This window comes from Myotis lucifugus, unplaced genomic scaffold (assembly GCF_000147115.1).
Source record: "Myotis lucifugus unplaced genomic scaffold, Myoluc2.0 scaffold_495, whole genome shotgun sequence".
NCBI classification, from domain to species: Eukaryota; Metazoa; Chordata; class Mammalia; order Chiroptera; family Vespertilionidae; genus Myotis; species Myotis lucifugus.
In genome coordinates, this window is record NW_005871543.1 from 161,348 (window position 1) to 180,149 (window position 18,802).

The 18,802-nt window shown below is 47.1% G+C and overlaps 1 protein-coding gene across 3 annotated transcripts; it reads right to left on the minus strand.

Moving 5' to 3' along the window:
• Positions 1 to 3,154: 3,154 nt before the first annotated feature.
• Positions 3,155 to 14,736, minus strand: LOC102430570 (arrestin domain-containing protein 4). Of its 3 annotated transcripts, XM_023744880.1 has the most exons (8): positions 14,356 to 14,732; positions 13,801 to 13,948; positions 12,496 to 12,976; positions 10,856 to 10,958; positions 9,033 to 9,289; positions 7,572 to 7,734; positions 6,397 to 6,551; positions 3,155 to 5,745 (listed from the first exon to the last, which is right to left on the minus strand). In XM_023744880.1, exons 3-8 carry the CDS (start codon positions 12,502 to 12,504, stop codon positions 5,689 to 5,691), a joined length of 744 nt encoding a protein of 247 aa, XP_023600648.1. In that variant the 5' UTR covers positions 12,505 to 12,976; positions 13,801 to 13,948; positions 14,356 to 14,732; the 3' UTR covers positions 3,155 to 5,688. The 3 variants fall into 3 exon arrangements, with proteins under 3 accessions (XP_023600648.1, XP_023600649.1, XP_014301497.2); XM_023744881.1 differs by lacking the exon at positions 6,397 to 6,551 and having other exon boundaries at positions 14,356 to 14,736; XM_014446011.2 differs by lacking the exon at positions 12,496 to 12,976 and having other exon boundaries at positions 14,356 to 14,730.
• Positions 14,737 to 18,802: the final 4,066 nt, after the last annotated feature.

Consider the following 18,802-nt stretch of genomic DNA (forward strand, 5'->3'; position numbering starts at 1 on the left):
TGCGGCCGCTTGCCTCGGCCCTCGCAGCCCAGGCTTCGTCCAGAAGGTCGTCCGGAAGGATGTCCGGAAGGTTGTTCGGTTGTCTGGTCGAATTAGCATATTACGCTTTTATTATTATAGATAGTTTGCTATTTAGAGGAAAGATACTTCAAGTGCTTAGGCGAGCTAAAAATGAGCCCCTAAAAGTTTGTGTAAAACTGTACTTAATATATTTTTCAGCATCAAAACTACTTCCCAAATTCAGAACCAAAATATTTACTAAGCTGTCATGTGTGCATAAATGTTCCATTTCTTCTTTGCAAGTTGCAAAATGAAAATATAAATGTCAATTAGTGTCTTTTAAAATGTCTCCCCTGAAACCTAAAGGCACAGCCCTAACCGGTTTGGCTCAGTGGATAGAGCATCGGCCTGTGGACTGAAAGGTCCCAGGTTCGATTCCGGTCCAGGGCATGTACCTTGGTTGCAGGCACATCCCCAGTGGGGGGTGTGCAGGAGGCAGCTGACCGATGTTTCTCTCTCATCGATGTTCCTAGCTCTCTATCCCTCTCTCTTCCTCTTTGTAAAAAAATCAATAATAAAAAAAAAAGAAACCTAAAGGCACAAATTACTGATCTATTGCCTAGATCTTAAGGGTGTTATGCTGAGTGAAGAAGCCAAGTGAGAAGGTACATACGGAATGACTCCTTTTAGGTAGCATTCTCCAAATGATGAAATTATAGGGATGGGGACCGGACGATGAGGGGTTGGGAAGTGGCGGGTGTGACTGCCCAGGGCGGTGGAGTTCCCTGGTGGGAAGGAGGTTCTTATCTTGACTGCGGTGATGATACGAAGCTGCACGTGTCATGAAATGTCACAGAACCATGCACACAGACCAACACAATAACGATTGAGTGCATTCAGAACCCGGTGAAATCCCCGTAAGGCCTGAGCTCTGGTTGATCGTACGTATTGTGTCAACACCGTTTCCTGGTTTTGAGAATGTATTACAGTTACGTAAGGGGTTCCCTTTGGGCGGGACTGGGTGATGGATACATAGGGTCACTCTCCTGTTATGGCACCTTCTTGGTGCCATATGGCTGGGAAGATGGCACCCTCTTCCCAGACTGGATGGGAAATTTCCCGTGAATGCAAGCGCCCGGAATGCTGTGGGAATTCCCAGGGAGTTTATGTGCCAGCGAATTCCTCAACTTAATGTTTCAGAAACCACCAGAGTCAGCAGGGGGAAGAATGCGTGACTCAACGGTGCGACGCTGAGTGGGGTGAAAGGCATCGTTTGTTTTCACGGACAGTCCATAAGTACACCGGGGTTGTGGGGCCTTCTGTGAGCGATGCCAGTGGTCCCCAGAAATTCCCGTATATGTGACTCTAATTCTCCTGCAAAGGCTGCCCTGCGGCCTGGCATTTTCTCTTGTGTTATTACAGTGGTTCTCAACCTTCTGGCCCTTTAAATACAGTTCCTCATGTTGTGACCCAACCATAAAATTATTTTCGTGGCTACTTCATCACTGCAATGTTGCTACTGTGATGAATCGTCATGTAAATATCTGCTATGCAGGATGGTCTTAGGCGACCCCTGTGAAAGGGTCCTTCGACTGCCAAAGGGGTCGCGACCCACAGGTTGAGAACCGCTGTTCTTGGGAGTCTATAATGATTTCAAAATAACAGTTAGAAACCAATCCCTCTGCTGAAGAAAGGGTTCCAGCTACTCATTAAACGCACTGATGAAGCTTTTAGATACAAACTGGGAAGACTTGACGCGGCCTGGGCTTAGTATCAGGTCTGTGAGGCTTCAACCGTGTGGTTTAGAGCAGCCGCTGTTTCCATGACTTCTGTGGAAGCCGTGGCATCAGGAAATTTTAGAGGGAGCAAGGCTCTTGCAGGGAATGTAGGTCAAACCTCCCGGTTACACCTCAGGCTTCTGTATTCTCATTTGTAACCCGAGGGCGTTGTCCTAGATTCTTTGGACTGTCCTGCCTCCGTTCTACATTTCACAGCCCTCGACTTTCCGATATGAACTACAGAAACGCTAATGAACGTGGCCTCGATGTGAGAATAGTTCTGGGACAAATGTTTTCATTTATGGTGACTGCAAATGCGGATGCGACCGATATTTATTATTGGTTTATTGAACACCATCTCACACAGTATCAACGCTTGAGGAGTAAACGCCTGGGTAATTTTTACCTCTTGGCTAAGGTTAATTTTCCAGGACTGAGGGTCTGGGCAGGTTTCTAATTCCTTGTATTAAAACAGATGGCTTGCCTGGCTGGCGTGGCTCAGTGGTTGAGCGTCGACCCATGAACCAGGAGGTCACGGTTCGATTCCCAGTCAGTGCACAGGCCCAGGTTGTGGGCTCCATCCCCAGTGTGGGGCGTGCAGAAGGCAGCCAATCAGTGATTCCCTCACATCATTGACATTTCTATCTCTCTCTCCCTCTCCCTTCCTTTCTGAAATCATTAAAAATATATTTAAAAAAACAACCCTCCCCAAAACAACACATATGGCTTTTGTCTATGTGAGTATTCAGTGGAAAGGGAAGATTTATTTAGGCCTGTGTCCCTAGTGTGGGGGGGCCCATCAACTGCCCACCAGACCTACTAAATCAATCCAGGGCTTTGAAAAGTGGCCACTACATTTGGGGATAAAAGCAGATAATGCTCTGTTATCCACCCATAGAGCTTATACGTATTACTCCTCTTAACTGCTTCTCCTACACTGATGTTGGGGAAACCAAGCCCTTTGTAACAGGCTCAGAAGCCCTAACAGCCGGTTTGGCTCCGTGGATAGAGCGTCGGCCTGCGGACCAAAGGGTCCTGGGTTCGATTCCAGTCAAGGGCATGTGCCTTGGTTGCAGCCTCCCCCCTGGCCTGGGCCCTGGTCAGGGCTCATGTAGGAGGCAACCAATCGATGTGTTTCTCTCACATCGATTGTCTCTCTGTTTCTCCCTCTTCAGTGGAAATATATCCTCGGGTGAGGATGAACAATAACAAAAAATAAAATAAAAAATAAACAGGGTCGGACCCTCTGGACACAAAGGCATCCTAACTGCAGTGCGTGTTGGTTTTATGGTACCGACTTCCCTTAAGTCTGTAACAGTTTACGTAAGAGTCACACCCAAACAGAACAGAACAAAACCAAACCAGCGACTCCCAGCATCAGTGTGATCATTTTATTAACAAAAGGAACCCATAGGGTTCAAACAAGAATACAAAATACAATTTTCATTGTGTGTTTTTTTTCCTGTGGGTTAAATTGCTACATTTTTAATAAAAATAAAAAAGCCATCATCGTCAACTTATCAAAAACACAACCCCCAGCCTATTGAGTTTCTTATTGAAAAAAAAGAAAAGTTCTACCCACAGAAGATTTTTTGTGTGCCAAAAGTTTCACATTTTCAACTGCAAAATGTTTGCATCAGAAAGAAAATTCTAAGGCCATGGTTTCTTTGGAAACTAAACAAGGAGCTATGCAAGCAAATACAACAGCTAGCTAACTTTTTACCTTCATTGCCAAGTATTCTCTGTTCCCGTGTAGAATGAACTACACTCATAAACTCTTGATATGGAAAGGAATGCTGTTTCTACCCACTGAAGGGCAGACATACTGATAGGAATGAAAAGGGCCAACCCCACTTGTGAGGTCTTCAGGGCTATGTCAGCTGTGCTTCCGTTTTCTGGGTTCGCGTCATGATTCCTCCAACCAAGAGGAGAAAGCAACCCCGGGGGGAGAGGAAGTCGTGGCTTTTCGATCGGGAGCCAAACACTCAGACCTTCTCGCCCTCCTCCCTGTTCCACTTCACTCTTCACTGTATCTGGGTGTCGTGGAGACGGACCGAGTCTGGACAAGGCGCGTGAACTAATTTAGAATTCAACCAGCAGCGGAAGGTGATCTCTTTAAAAGCAGAACCGAAACAGTTCCGACCGTGCTTAAACACGTATCCCTGTCTCACAGCGAACACCAAAACGAGCAGTCGGAAACCCAGGCAGGGACAGAACGCTGGGACAATTTCAGGCCCACGCACGCGTGTCGGTGTAACCGTCTTGCGTGGCGGTTTTTAAACAGTGGCTCCCACAGAAAGACATGCGTGTGAGCTTCCGTGACCACGGAGAAGAGAGGGGTGAAAAAAAAACATACATGTATCTAATGTCCGTAGAAAAATCCCTGATCAGGTGGCCGACTCATTTTTTAACTCAGAATTTAACCGGAGAGAATTTTTTTTTCTATTCCTCACCGAACACACTGATGGAAGGGTAAACGGTTCTGTTGAATGAAGCACCGGGTTTCTAGATCAAACCTTAGGATTTGGGGGAGACCCAAGGCCTCGGCTGGTCCCAAATCTCCGTCGCAGGAACCCCACCTCCCGTCCCCTCCTGTCCAGACTCGCTCCCAGTCCACAGAACCGACAGACGGGAGGACAGAGCACGGGACCCTGAGACCAGGACTGCCAGGGCCCAGGGGGAGAGGGAAAACACGCCTCAGAATTTTAGCAGCGGCACTAGCCTGCTGGTCTCACTATCCTGAGGTTCAATGCTAATCAGATATTGCACCAAAACAATAAGCGAGATCACAGTTGAAACAGAATCGCTGAAGAACTGGACTAACGCGGTACAAGGCGGTGCCGGTCATCAGGAGCCACCAAGTCGTCCCGCCAGGAATGAAATCCACGCCTTTAAAAAAAAAAATGGCATGTCTACCCTCTTTGACTCTGTATTTATTTTGAAATGCCCTTTGGTATATATGTTTATCCGCGAACTTCCTCCAACGCTAACTGTATGGCCTCTTCCCTGGTGCGGTTTCAGATGCGGTGAAGACCCCACTGCAACGCGTAGACCCTCCAAAAACTTGTCAGACTGAGGTTTCAAACCAATCCGATCGCCCCTAGAGGTAGGTTAGGAAAAGACCTTCTTTTCCTCTCTTTCTGGAATAGTTATCAAGGCCTTCTAAGGATGCAACATCCTCCCCCCGCTTCTCTTTCCGACATGCTTCTATAAATAAGACGTGAGGGAAACCAAACACGTATCCTGTCCAGGTGCTTAAAGAGGGGAAAAACCCCAGCCTAACACAGACGGGTTTCTGGGTTGAAGTTCATCTTTCCCCTTGGAATTGACAGGCCTGGGGAGGGATGCTTGCTGCGCTGCATCCTACTCCACCTCCCACTTACAAACCCTGTCTCTCGAACCAGCCCCGGGGGAGAGTGAGCGCCCAATCACCTCCCAGGACTGCGACCTCAGGAAAGGTCTTTCCTGGACTTGAGTCCTAGGGGGTCGGGGAGGAATCAGGCCTGCACATCCCTGCGCCGCCAACTTCTCCCAAATCAAGTGCCTTCCTATCGCACCCCCATAGCCCGGAAGCTCAGCATCCCTTTGCTCCGCTCTGAGCTCCCTCGGGAGGCACGCTGCCCCGGTCACACACCTTCCAGGCCCCTTCGCTTACTGGGTCCCCAGCGGGACTCGCGTGACACGCTGCTGCGGCTTCCCAAGGTCGCCCACTCTTCCTCGGGGACACTCGGCCCTGCCATCAGCTCGGGCAACAGTCCCCTCGGGCCCTGGAAAGTTCACGTAGTTTTTAATTCCTTGGTGTCGACCTCTTAATGTTCTTAAGCGAATCGTCCCTCCCTCCATCCAGGAAAGGCGGCGGAGAGCGAGCCGGCGCTCTCTGGTGCGGGTCACAGTGATTTCTGAGTCACGTTCAGAGGATGAAGGAGACAGGCTGGGCCTCCCCGACGCGACTGGGATGCGGATCGACCTGCAAGAGAGAGAGCAGCCTGGTGACTACCTGACAGCGACTGCGGGACCTGTTTCTAAGGACGCGAGGGGGGCGACCACGAAGTCCCGGGAGGCGCTTTGATGCTCCGTGGTCCTCGGCCACGTCCCACGCGCTAACGGAGCACAAGGGAAGTCCTCCATTGGAGAAGGTGGCCGGTGACACAGTGGTCATCTGTCGTCACCGTAAACAAACACACGAACTTGTTTTAAATATGGATCCCCTACTACCTAGACCAGCGGTTCTCAGCCTGTGGGTCTCGACCCCTTTGGGGGTCGAACGACCCTTTCACAGGGGTCCCCTAAGCATCGGAAAACACATAGATAATTACATATTGTTTTTGTGATTAATCACTATGCTTCAATGATGTTCAATTTGTAACCGTGAAAATACATCCTGCCTATCAGATATTTACATGACGATTCATAACAGGAGCAACATGACAGTTATGAAGTAGCAAGGAAAATAATTTTATGGTTGGGGGTCACCACAACATGAGGAACTGTATGAAAGGGTCGCGGCATTAGGAAGGTTGAGAACCACTGACCTAGGCCTTAGCCACAGACCAAGGCTCCTGCACAGAGAGCACAATGCAGGGTGCAGGTCGAATGGACCTGCTTTTGCTCTGTTTACCTCGGAATAAAGAGGTGGGGGCTGAAGCCGGAAGTCCTGGATGCAGGCGAAGGCGGGGCAGCGGGCCTCTCCCTCCCAGCTGGGCGGCCGCGGGTAAGGAGCGCCGTGCCTGGAGACTTCTTCTTCTGACACCACGTCCGTGTAATCTGGGGGGGCTGAAGCGGAAAGGGGCGGGACTAAGACACCCCTGCAAAACCCAACTCCACGAGCCCCTCTGAACTCTTAGGGAAACAAGAAGTCTCTCTCGAGCTGATGATGAAGCAGTGGTGCCCTTCCCTCTGATCAGCAAGTTTTTATGCACATGGCACCAAAAAGCATTTAGGAGAGTCTGCTTGGATGAAACGACTAGTATTGATGATACTCTATTCTTTTGAGGTGTGTATTATAGTCTAGGTTTAAAAAAAAAAATCATTGAAATGTGGCTACAGCCTGGCCGGCGTGGCTCAGTGGTTGAGCGTCAACCTATGAACCAGGAGGTCACAGTTCAATTCCCCATCAAGACACATGCCTGGGCCCTAAACAGTTTGGCTCAGTGGATAGAGCGTCGGCCTGCGGACTGAAGGGTCCCAGGTTCGATTCCGGTCAAGGGCATGTACCTTGGTTGCGGGCACATCCCCAGTAGGGGGTGTGCAGGAGGCAGCTGATCGATGTTTCTCTCTCATCGATGTTTCTAACTCTCTATCCCTCTCCCTTCCTCTCTGTAAAAAAAAAAAATCAATAAAAATATATTAAAAAAAAAAAAAGACACATGCCCGGGTTGTGGGCTCGATCCCCAATGTGGGGCGTGCAGGAGGCAGCCAATCCATGATTCTCTCATCATTGATGTTTCTCTCTCTCCCCCCCTCTCTCGTCCTCTCTGAAACCAATAAAAACATATTTAAAACCAAAAAAAGAACTGTGGCTACAGAAAATATATGACCCTGTACTTTCATGCTGACTCCCTTTCGTTGCTTTACTATTCTACACCAGAATCAGGAAATGTAGACTTTATTCCCGGGCAAGCTGCACTCTCAGTGGCTTCTCGTAAAACTGTCTGATGGGTTGAGTAAGAGGAAGAGAAAGGGTAGCTCTGGGGGCAGCAGGAATTCCCATCTGAGGCCTCACTCTGTTCCCCGTCCTGTGCTTAGGTACTTCGCGTGCAAAGCTTCATCCTGCAAGAACCCCAGGCCCTTTACCTTCGGGCTGTTCCGGCAGCGCCAGCGCCCACCAGCTCATGTCCACGCTGAACTGGCTGGCCATGCTGCAGTTCCTGCTGGCAAAGCCGTGGTACGGGACCGTCCCGATCACCAGGGGCAGCTCCAGCATCAGTTTTTTAGCACCAGGGATGTGAATATACACCTATTATGCCAAAAAAAAAAAAGAAGAAAAAGGAAATGAAAGACATAGAAAGGCACTAACAACCCTAGCCTGTGTGGCTCTGTGGATAGAGCGTCGGCCTAGGCCAGGGGTGGGCAAACTTTTTGACTCGAGGGCCACAATGGGTTCTTAAACTGGACCGGAGGGCCGGAACAAAAGCATGGATGGAGTGTTTGTGTGAACTAATATAAATTCAAAGTAAACATCATTACATAAAAGGGTACGGTCTTTTTTTTTTTTTAGTTTTACTCATTTCAAACGGGCCGGATCCGGCCCGCGGGCCGTAGTTTGCCCACGGCTGGCCTAGGGACTGAAGGGTCCTGAGTTCGATTCCGGTCTAGGGCACATGCCTGGGTTGCGAGCTCCATCCCCAGAAGGGGGTGTGCAGGAGGCAGCCGATCAATGATTCTCATCATTGGTGTTTCTCTCTCCTTCTTCCTTCCTCTTTGAAATCAATAAAATATGTTTTTAAAAACAAGAAAAGGCACCAACCAAGTTAACCCTTACAGAAACAGCTGATTCCATTTATTTTTTTCATAGAAACAAATGCCTTTGTCGCCTGCCACCGCCCCGCCATACAATTGTCCATTGTCGAGACCCAATAAATCGAAGGACAGACCAGACGGCAGGAGGAGTGCACCACCTACTGTGAGCACTCAGGGACGGGGAACCGTGGCCTTAACACACTTCACTGCTAGTGAGCGTGGCTTACGTAATAACCATAGAAGAGGAAGTTCGTGTCCTTCAATACAACAAGCACCCGCCATGCACCTGAATTCTTTCATGTCATTTAATTAAATCCCGTAGGGCAGTGGTTCTCAACCTTCCTCATGCCACGACCCTTTCATACAGTTCCTCATGTTGTGGTGACCCCCAACCATAAAATTATTTTCGTTGCTACTTCATCACTGTCATTTTGCTACTGTTATGAATCGTCATGTAAATATCTGATATGCAGGATGTATTTTCATTGTTACAAATTGAACATAATTAAAGCATAGTGATTCATCACAAAAACAATATGTAATTATCTATGTGTTTTCTGATGGTCTTAGGTGACCCCTGTGAAAGGGTCGTTCGACCCCCAAAGGTGTCGCGACCCACAGGTTGAGAACCGCTGCTGTAGGGGGATAGTTTTGCTTGTAGGGTCCACAGTTTGGTGCAGTGCTGCTGCCCTGAAATGCCAGTTCCCTAGGTATCAAGTGTGCATAGTCCCAGGCCCATGGCGCCGGCACTGCTCCATTCGGCACACTGCTGGTTTTGCCGAGAGCTCTGCTTACCGCCAGGGAGTATTCCACTCTGATGATGCAGCAGTCCAGGATGGACGGCGGGAGGGGCGGGATTTTCAGCATCTTCCCGTTCCACGTGTCGGTGCTCCCAGAAGCGATGTGGTTTCCTCGCACGTTGGCGACCATGTGCCGGACGGTCTTCGTTTTCCCGCTGGCCATGTACGTCTGGGTTTGGAAAATAGCAGCTTTGGGGACGACCAGGCGGGAGGAACAGTTCTCTATTTCTGCGTAGATTGGAATAGCTTCTCCTAAAATGGAAAAAAACCCCACACAAAACCTTCAGAAACCTTGCAGGAAGTTCTCCCCACGGTGGAGTAGAGCTGTTACCAAGGAAAGCTGGAAGGTTCGCAACAAAACTGCAACAAGTTTTGAGAAGCCCCGATGGAAAACTTATTGTAAATCTGAGTCGGAGGAATGAAAATTCACTACAGGTTGTGGTGGACGTTGTTTTATTGCACTCGAGGCCCGGTGCACGAATTCATGCACAGGTTGGGGGGGTTGGGGGCGGGGCCAACCGGGAGGGAGGGGCTGTGGGTGGTTGGCTAGCCGTCTCCGTCCCCTGGTCGATCTCCTGGTTGAACTCCCCATCAAGGGGACAATTTGCATATTAGCCTTTTATTGTATAGGACTAGAGGCCTGATGCATGAAATTCATTCAAGAGTAGGCCTTCCTTACCCCAGCTGCCAGCACTGGCTTCCCTCTAGCACCCGGGATCAGGGCTTCCCTTGCAGCCTGGCTTCGTCTGGAAGGTCCTCTGGTCTAATTAGCATATTACCCTTTTACTATTATAGATTATTCACTTTCTAATGTTGTGATATTAGGTTATCAGTTCTAAAGTGATGTAAATGACTAATATCTTTAAAAATTAAGATAAGACAGACAAGTTAATGATTGAATGCCATATTAAGTACAAAAGATCATTGACAAGCTCAGTGCCCCCCAATTAAATCTGCCCCCCACCCCCTACCCCCAAGAACGGAGCCTTATTTAAGGACTGGATGGTCAGGCACGAATAAAACAATGCATGGTGGGCAAGTTTTCCATGCACATGTACGCCCACCATCCTACCTACCATCCCCGCTTCATTTCCGATAAGCCCGGACCCCGGGGGGGTGGGGGCCAGATCCCTGGAACGGAATCGGGCCCTTCACGTGGGAGCTCTGATATCAGCGGACTGTTAAGCTGGCCGGTGTCCTACATTCCAACCCCAAGTGTTTGTATTCCCAGCGTGGAATCAGAATGCCCAGCAACGCTTTCGTATAAGAGCTCTCCTCTGAGCAACACTGCTGTGGACATTCTTTCACATGAAAACAAGACGCCAGTATTTACCCACTTTCCCAGGCGTAAGAGTAACGGGACTGATGTCAGGAATACCTGGCGTTTTATTGGAATCTACTTGTCCACTCAAAAATATTTAAATATCAGTTATTTACTTTTAAAAAATATATATTTTTATTGACTTCAGAGAGGAAGGGAGAGGGAGAGAGAGATAGAAACATCAATGATGAGAGAGAATCATTGACCAGCTGCCTCCTGCACTCCCCCTACTGGGGATCGAGCCCGTGACCCAGGCATGTGCCCTGGACCGGGAATCAAACCGTGACCTCCTGGTTCATAGGTCGACGCTCAACCACTGAGCCACGCCGGCCGGGCTACATATCAATTATTTACATTAAAAACAGCAACATTTATTATTCATGTTTTAAAATAGTGTATACTTCAGAAATGACAAAAACACATTATTTAAAATCACTTAAATTTAGCGAATAAAATGAATGCATTTGCCATGTGAACTTTCCAAACATCGTGCTTACCGTTACAATATCCCTTCCTTTCGATTTTGGCACTCAGCGAGACGGGGCCCGACGTGAAAAACCAGCAGCCAACCATTTTCTCTTGAGTTTTCAATACGGGGCTCTTGGAAATTCCAAATAATAAAACAGCTTTAATTACACCAGTCCAGGAAAATCACAAAACTTAGAAAATGATGTTATTCTTCCTGACGGAGTTGTAAAGGAATGTCTTCCAAAAGGCAGATCAACCTCTCTGATCTCCCGTGACATTTTAGGTAGAATACTTACTGAAACAGGAAGCACTGAAAATCATTCCCTTTTTAGGAAAACTCAGGTGAATGTTCAGATTCACGTTAGGGTGGGACCATCCTAGTCATTATGTTTCCGGGAAATGCTATACCATCCCTTACAAAAGCAACTAGCACCTCTAGTCACCCCTGTTAACATGTGAGAACTACTATTTTATTTTAAGACTTTATACGGAGATCAGGTCAAAGGAGAAATGGCAGAAAAATCAATAATCATCATGTTCTGTGTTTTGGCGTGTACACTGTGGGATAAGCCAACTGCCCTTTTTTCCTCCCCACTTCCTTCAAAATGCATTGTTAGGCAGATATTTCCAGTGTTTTTAACGTAGAATGGCTTGTGGTTTTGGTGTAATGGCAGGAAAACACACCCAGGGTTAAGGATCAAATGGTTATGAACACACCACTGCACGTTCCAATCCACAAGCGGCAAAGGAAATGATACGAGACTCAAAAGGCTCGGGTTACAAGATGCTCAGATCACACGTTCATTGTAAAGCCCAACGTTACAATGTTTTTCTTCTTTGTTTATAGAAAGAATAGTAGCCCTAGCTGGGTTGGCTCAGTGGAGCGTCGGCCTGCAGACTGAAGGGTCCCAGGTTCGATTCCCGCCAAGGGCACATGCCTGGGTTGAGGGTTCGATCCCCAGTAAGGGGTGTGCAGGAGGCAGCTGATCCATGATTCTTTCTCATCACTGATGTTTCTATATCTCTCTCCCTCTCCCTTCCTCTCTGAAACCAATAAAAATATATTTTTTAAAAAGAAAGAATAATAAAGGATAATAGTATCTCTTTTTTTTTTTTGCAAAAAAGAAAAGCTCTTTAAATCATTTGCCACAATGGCCCCATAAACAGTTTATCTTCCAATTCGAATTAGTTTTTAAAAATACAAGACACGTAGCATTGTCAGTTTTCAAAGGTGTTAAGCTGGGGGTAAGCCATAGCTATAAACCGATCGCTGGGTGCCGGTTCGTTTATGATTTGGGTCTCAAATGTGGGTCTCAAACAGGGCATATCTGTTAATATTTTCACAATCTAAAGGTGAACATTAGAGTAAATTCTATTCCATTTTCATGCGAAAATAGAGTTAAACAACTCCTCTAACTCCTGGCTTTCCCCCTTATCTTTAAAAGCATTAGCTAAAAAAAAAAAAAAAGAAACCTCCCATATTAAAATAACATCTTTGTGGCCAGTGTCATGATGAAAAGTTTGAATGACCCCAGTATGTTTTATGAAGTAAAAAAAAAAAAAAAATCATTCATATTGAAATGAAGAACCATTAGGTCCCAGCAGCTATCATGAAAGCACAAGGTATAATTTTATATGATTTTGATAATGTGGGTTTAGATAAAAGAACCTCGCTCATTAGCCCCCGTCGCGGCCATTCCCTTGTTACTTATGCCCCAATCTTTCTCCTCGGGCTGCGGTATTCCGGGTGGTTATTAGAAGTTCAATGCTGTCACGCGGCCAGATCTGTCAGAAGGAGATGATCAGTGAAAGGATCCCCACACAGCTGCATGCGCGTACTTCGTGTTAGCAAATGACACGCGAGAGGGCCGGGTGCACAGCATAATGGCCCGGGCCTCAATCACAGGCTGCGCGTGATTAATACTCTTGCGTAATTGCTGCTCCCCAACCTGCTATTACGGGAGGGTGGAGCCCCGTGCGTGTGGCGGCTCTGGGGGAAGTGACAGCTCTCCGGGTCCGCGTTATTATTATTAATAAGCCTTATCCGTGCGTCCCCGGCCTGCGTCACCGGTTGGCAGAAGCGGCCCATAGCGTTCACACACGCGATTTGTCATTTGCTCAACCTCGGAGCACAGGTGTAGGATGAATGCCTATGGGTACAGTGGTCGGCAAACTCATTAGTCAACAAAGCCAAATATCAACAGTACAATGGTTGAAATTTCTTTTGAGAGCCAAATTTTTTAAACTGAAACTATATAGGTAGGTACATTGTTATGAATTTCATTAGGGTAACTCCTAAGGCAGTGATGGCGAACCTTTTGAGCTCGGCGTGTCAGCATTTTGAAAAGCCCTAACTTAACTCTGGTGCCGTGTCACATAGAAATTTTTTGATATTTGCAACCATAGTAAAACAAAGACTTATATTCTTTTTTTAAAAAAAATATATTCTATTGATTTTTTACAGAGAGGAAGGGAGAGAGATAGAGAGCCAGAAACATCGATGAGAGAGAAACATCGATCAGCTGCCTCCTGCACATCCCCCCCTGGGGATGTGCCCGCAACCCAGGTACATGCCCTTGACCGGAATCGAACCTGGGACCCTTCAGTCCGCAGGCTGACGCTCTATCCACCGAGCCAAACCGGCTTCGGCAAGACTTATATTCTTGATATTTATTTTATATATTTAAATGCCATTTAACAAAGAAAAATCAACCAAAAAAATGAGTTCGCGTGTCACCTCTGACACGTGTGTCATAGGTTCGCCATCACTGTCCTAAGGCTTAGGAAGAGCCACACTCAAGGGGCCAAAGAGCCGCATGTGGCTCGCGAGCCGCAGTTTGCCGACCACGGGGTTACGAGATCGTATCGGGAAAGGGACAGGGCAGACGAGCCCTAAACTGGCTCGGCGTGGATTCCACCACGAGAGGAAGGAGGAAGGGAGGGCAGGGGCGGGAAGGAAGGAGGAAGGACTTACGAGTAATGCCGGCGTGTTGACATCGATGTGACTGATCACCTGGAGTTCCCGCCTGACACTCTGCTCGGGGAGCCTGGGCCTCTCCAAGACCGCCCTCACGCAGTACTGAATGCCTCCGTACTTCCCGCTGAAGGACGTGACCAAGAGCCTGAGCGCAGCCAGAGACATGAATGTCTAAGCTTATTGCTCAGGTAACCACACCAGAGCGGGCTGGGCTGGAGGAGGTTAAGGGGGAGCGGGGGAGGGAGCACCTATGTAATACTTGCAACAATAAAGATTAAAAAAACACATACACAAACACACACACACACACACACACACACACGCCAGGCAAAGCTCTTAGCATGTTGGTTCGGTTAAAAGAAAAATGAGTGAGAGCAGGGGCGGGCCCAGGTGTGCCCGGGCGTGCCCGTGAGCCTGAGCCGGGGCGGGTCTGTCTGGGGGTTCTTCAGGATAAGCGAGCACACCCGAGAGCCGGAAGGGACTGTACCCTCACGTGTGGATGGACGTGGGGCAGGGAAGAAAATTTTAAAAAGTTACCGTTGTCGCACTTACTCGGATGGAAGTTGAAAGCTAAATGGGAATTCGTGTTTTCCGGGCTGCAGTAGGAGGGTGCCTTCACCTAAGAAGGAGAACACATTTGATTTTGACGAAGGTTAGGACTCGGTCAAGAAGTGTCACCACCTCCATCAGAAGTTTTTTAAAAAGGAGGTTTCCCTGGCTGTAATAGCTGGTGTACGCCAGAGAGTTCACTGAACGGAGGTTTCGAGAATTAAAATTTGAGTCAGTTTGTACCAAGTTTCACCACGTATATAGCTTCTGTCTTCAAACAGACAATTACACAAGTACCAAGCAGAAAGTGAGAGCCCAGCGCTCCCATATGCATAAACGTGTGCACATACACGTACGTGTGTATCCATAAACATTTGTACACACACATATATGTATATACATAAACGTGTACACACACTTATGTGTATATACACACACTTATGTGTATATACATAAACATTTGTACACACATATGTATAGACATAAACGTGCACACACATGTGTATGTACATAAACATTTGGACACATACATCATGCATATACATAAACATGTGTACACACACTTATGAGTATGTACATAAACATTTGGACACATGCATCATGCATATACATAAACATGTGTACACACACTCATGAGTATGTACATAAACATTTGGATACATACATGCATGCATATACATAAACATGTGTACACACACTTATGAGTATGTACATAAACATTTGGACACATGCATGCATGCATATACATAAACATGTGTACACACACTTATGAGTATGTACATAAACATTTGGACACATGTATGCATATACATAAACATGTGTACACACACTTATATGTATATACATAAACATTTGTATAGATACCACCCACTCTTATACTAGCGAGGGTATGCTAACATCAGTACACTATTATGCTAACATCAGATACCAATATTAAATTTGACTGAAAACGAACTAAGCAAAAAATACATCCATCTATTTTGGGTATATCACAAAAGTCAGGCTGTGTACTCCTTGGGCAGAGGTGGAAAAAGAGGTGAAAAATTAACTCCGACTGTTATGCATATTGAATATAATACTACACAGCCAACAGGACCAGTTATTAAGCGAGAACCCCGTACCGATTATAATCCAGGTCTGCCGATGAGTGGGTGTTTCGGGGTTAGCTTGGGATATAGACAGGGGCTTTGCCATGCACGGCCATGACCCTTCCTCCTGCTCGGGGTCAGCCAGCTCCATTTGATTTCACACCGAGAATTAGCCTTGTTGTGGGAAGGCCGAGATGCAAGGTGTGGGCGGACCGCGCAAGGCCGCAGGCCCCGCGGGCACTTGGATGAAGGCGCAGACAGCACCTGTGTTCAGGTCCAAGGCCAGCTCCACGCTGGCAGTGCTGGTCGGGGGCCCTCCAGAGAACCTTGCAAACGTTCCCTTCTTCCCACGCTCACTGGTTCAAGTTTACAGTGAAATTCCCTCCGGGGTGGGGTGACTACGACGGAGAAAGGGCCGCAGAGACTGAGAACGCTCTCTCTGAGCTTTGCCGGCCACTTGATACGACCGCGTCCGTTCACATAAAGCAGTTAGAAGGCAGAAGTCACCAGTGAGACGGCAGAGTTTTTCCCTGGAGTCCTCAGACCTTAGACAGCTCGGTTAACATTTCAGCCTTGCACTTTTGGAAAACAGGAGCACCGTCCTGGCCCATTGTCTCTTGAATCTGTCCCCAATTTTCAATGTGTGATAGATACACTGGTATTGGGGGAAGTCAACAAAATGTTTGCCATTTAAGGTGACTCAACTAAACACACAGGAGGGTGACCTGGAGGCGAAAGGAACAGGTCACGGGGATGTGAGCCATGGTAAGTGACAGTGAGAGACGGAGCAGTGTGCCCAGCTGTGCCCGTGACCCTGAGCAGCGAAGCCACCCCACTCACTGCGCAGCCAGCAAGGGAAGGCTCAGAGCAGGCCCAATGCTCCGGCGAGCTGGGCTAGAGTTCTAATTTGTAACCACTAGGTTACGGAAAATGACAACTTTAATATATATATTAAATAATAATATATATAATATATATTTTTTTATTTTATTTAAAATATATTTTATTGATTTTTTACAGAGAGGAAGGAAGAGGGATAGAGAGTTAGAAACATCGATCAGCTGCCTCCTGCACACTCCCTACTGGGGATGTGCCCGCAACCAAGGTACATGCCCTTGACCAGAATCGAACCCAGGACCCTTGAGTCCGCAGGCTGACGCTCTATCTACTGAGCCAAACCGGTTAGGGCTATAATATATTATTATATATAATATATGTATTATATATAATATATATTAAATAATAATATATATACATAATAATATATATTATTGATTTCAAAGAGGAAGGGAGAGGGAGAGAGATAGAAACATCAATGATGAGAGAGAATCAATAATTGGCTGCCTCCTGCATGCCCCCTATTGGGGATCGAGCCTGCAACCCAGGCGTGTGCCCTTGACCAGAATTGAACCTGGGACCCTTCAGTCCACAGGACGACGCTCTATCCACTGAGCCAAACCAGCCAGGGCTGAATATGACAACTTAAAGTACTATAAAATGTTTAAAATGGTGGGTTTCATTTGAGGTCAAAATTGATAGTGCTCAGATGTCAGGCAGTGGCTATAAGGATGAATAACTTGAATCCTCAAACAGGGCCTTGGGAGGAAGGGAAGCTGGACACCTGTACCCAAGCAGTGACCACGGAGTGCTGGAGCCTGAGGGGCCGGGACGGGCACCCTGGGGACCACACCCATCACATGTTGGGGTTGGCATGGAGATGAGTGGGAGGGGGCTCAGATGAAGGGAACCGCAGGAAGCAGGGCATGGTAGACGTGTGGGGGGACAGTGGTCCAGGATTTCAAAAGAGGGTAAGAGGGAGCTGAAGTTCCCTCTTCAAGACAAAACTAACCAATGTAGGAACTGTCAGTGGTTAGAACTTCAGCCTGCAGACTGAAAGGTCCTGGGTTCGATTCCGGGCAAGGGCACATGCCCGGGTTGCGGGCTCGGTCCCCAGTAGGGGGCGTGCAGGAGGCAACCGGTCAATGATTCTCTCTCATCATTGATGTTTCTCTCTCCCTCTCCCTTCCTCTTGGAAACTGATAAAAATATATATATATATATTTTAAAACAGGAACCTTTAAAAAATTTTTTTATATATTTTATTGATTTTTTACAGAGAGGAAGAGAGAGGGATAGAGAGTTAGAAACATAGATGAGAGAGAAACATCGATCAGCTGCCTCTTGCACACCTCCTACTGGGGATGTGCCCGCAAGCAAGGTACATGCCCTTGGCTGGAATCGAACCTGGGACCTTTCAGTCCGCAGGCTGATGCTCTATCCACTGAGCCAAACCAGTCAGGGCAAAAACAGGAACCTTTAAAAGAGACGCATAATCACCTCAAAACATAAACAGGAAAAACAATTGATGTTGATAAATGTGTGGGTGACAGTATTTGGACTCCAATATTTGTTTTCGTTCTCTTTCTCTTTCTCTTTCTCATTTGTTTAGAATTTAAAACTTTCCCAGGCTGACTCACGCGTCCTTTCCCGTATGTCACGGGGAGATGTTCCATTTGCTAATGGTCTTACAGCCAGAGCCCATAACTCAGGCACTGCTGAGCTGTGGGAGCTAGAAGCCCTTTCCAGAGTTAGAGGGGGGCTCAGGAAGGATGAGGGGTGCATATAAGGTCACCCTGCCGGTGGGTGACCAAGAACTGAAACCATCTCTCTGGCCCGTCTTGTCTCTCTACCACAATTTCGCAATAAAATTCTGAAGAAAATCAGTCACCATGTAAATCAGTAGTTGGGTCAGATGAGCAATGCCCAAGAATGAGCTGAGGAGTTTTTGGGAAAATAGATCCCACAGCCACCCTTCCCCAAACTCTCAATATTTCTGAAAATCTGTTTGGGTGATTGTAATCCATTATGTGTTGGAATTCAGTGACCCTGAGGATCTGTGACCATGTAAAGTTGCCGACTTCTTCCGAGCTTCTTCTAGATACGGGAGTGATCTCTCTTTATTTCTGTATGAAAGCAACTGAAACTATGTTTGTTTGTTTTTTAAGTAGAACATATTTTTGCCAATGTTTGTTATGATGCATTCTGAAAACAAGCGAGTCAGGTTGTTTAGATTTGGACATTCCATTCCATCGGAGTGAAAACACAAAATTTGACTGGTGAATCATAATGTTATTGGTTAGCCCAGATTTTAGCAAAGTATTTTTTTTTTGCTAGGTTTTTTTTTTTTTTCTGCTAGGTAGGTCTAATTGCTGTTAATCTTACATCTATTGACTCAGCCGTCATGGGACTAGACACAGAGTTCAAAGTCCTGGACAAAAACAACTTACTTCTCTCTCCACGGCCCTGTCAGCCATCCTGAGAATCTGTGGTCTCTTACTTTGGGGGAGGCAGGTGGGAGCTGA

Coding starts and splice junctions, on each gene's coding strand:
- LOC102430570 (XM_023744880.1), bottom strand. Junction 7,735..9,032: donor GAGTGGAATACTCCCTGGCG/GTAAGCAGAGCT, acceptor TTGGCATAATAG/GTGTATATTCACATCCCTGG. Junction 5,746..6,396: donor CCCCACCTCTTTATTCCGAG/GTAAACAGAGCA, acceptor TCTCTCTTGCAG/GTCGATCCGCATCCCAGTCG.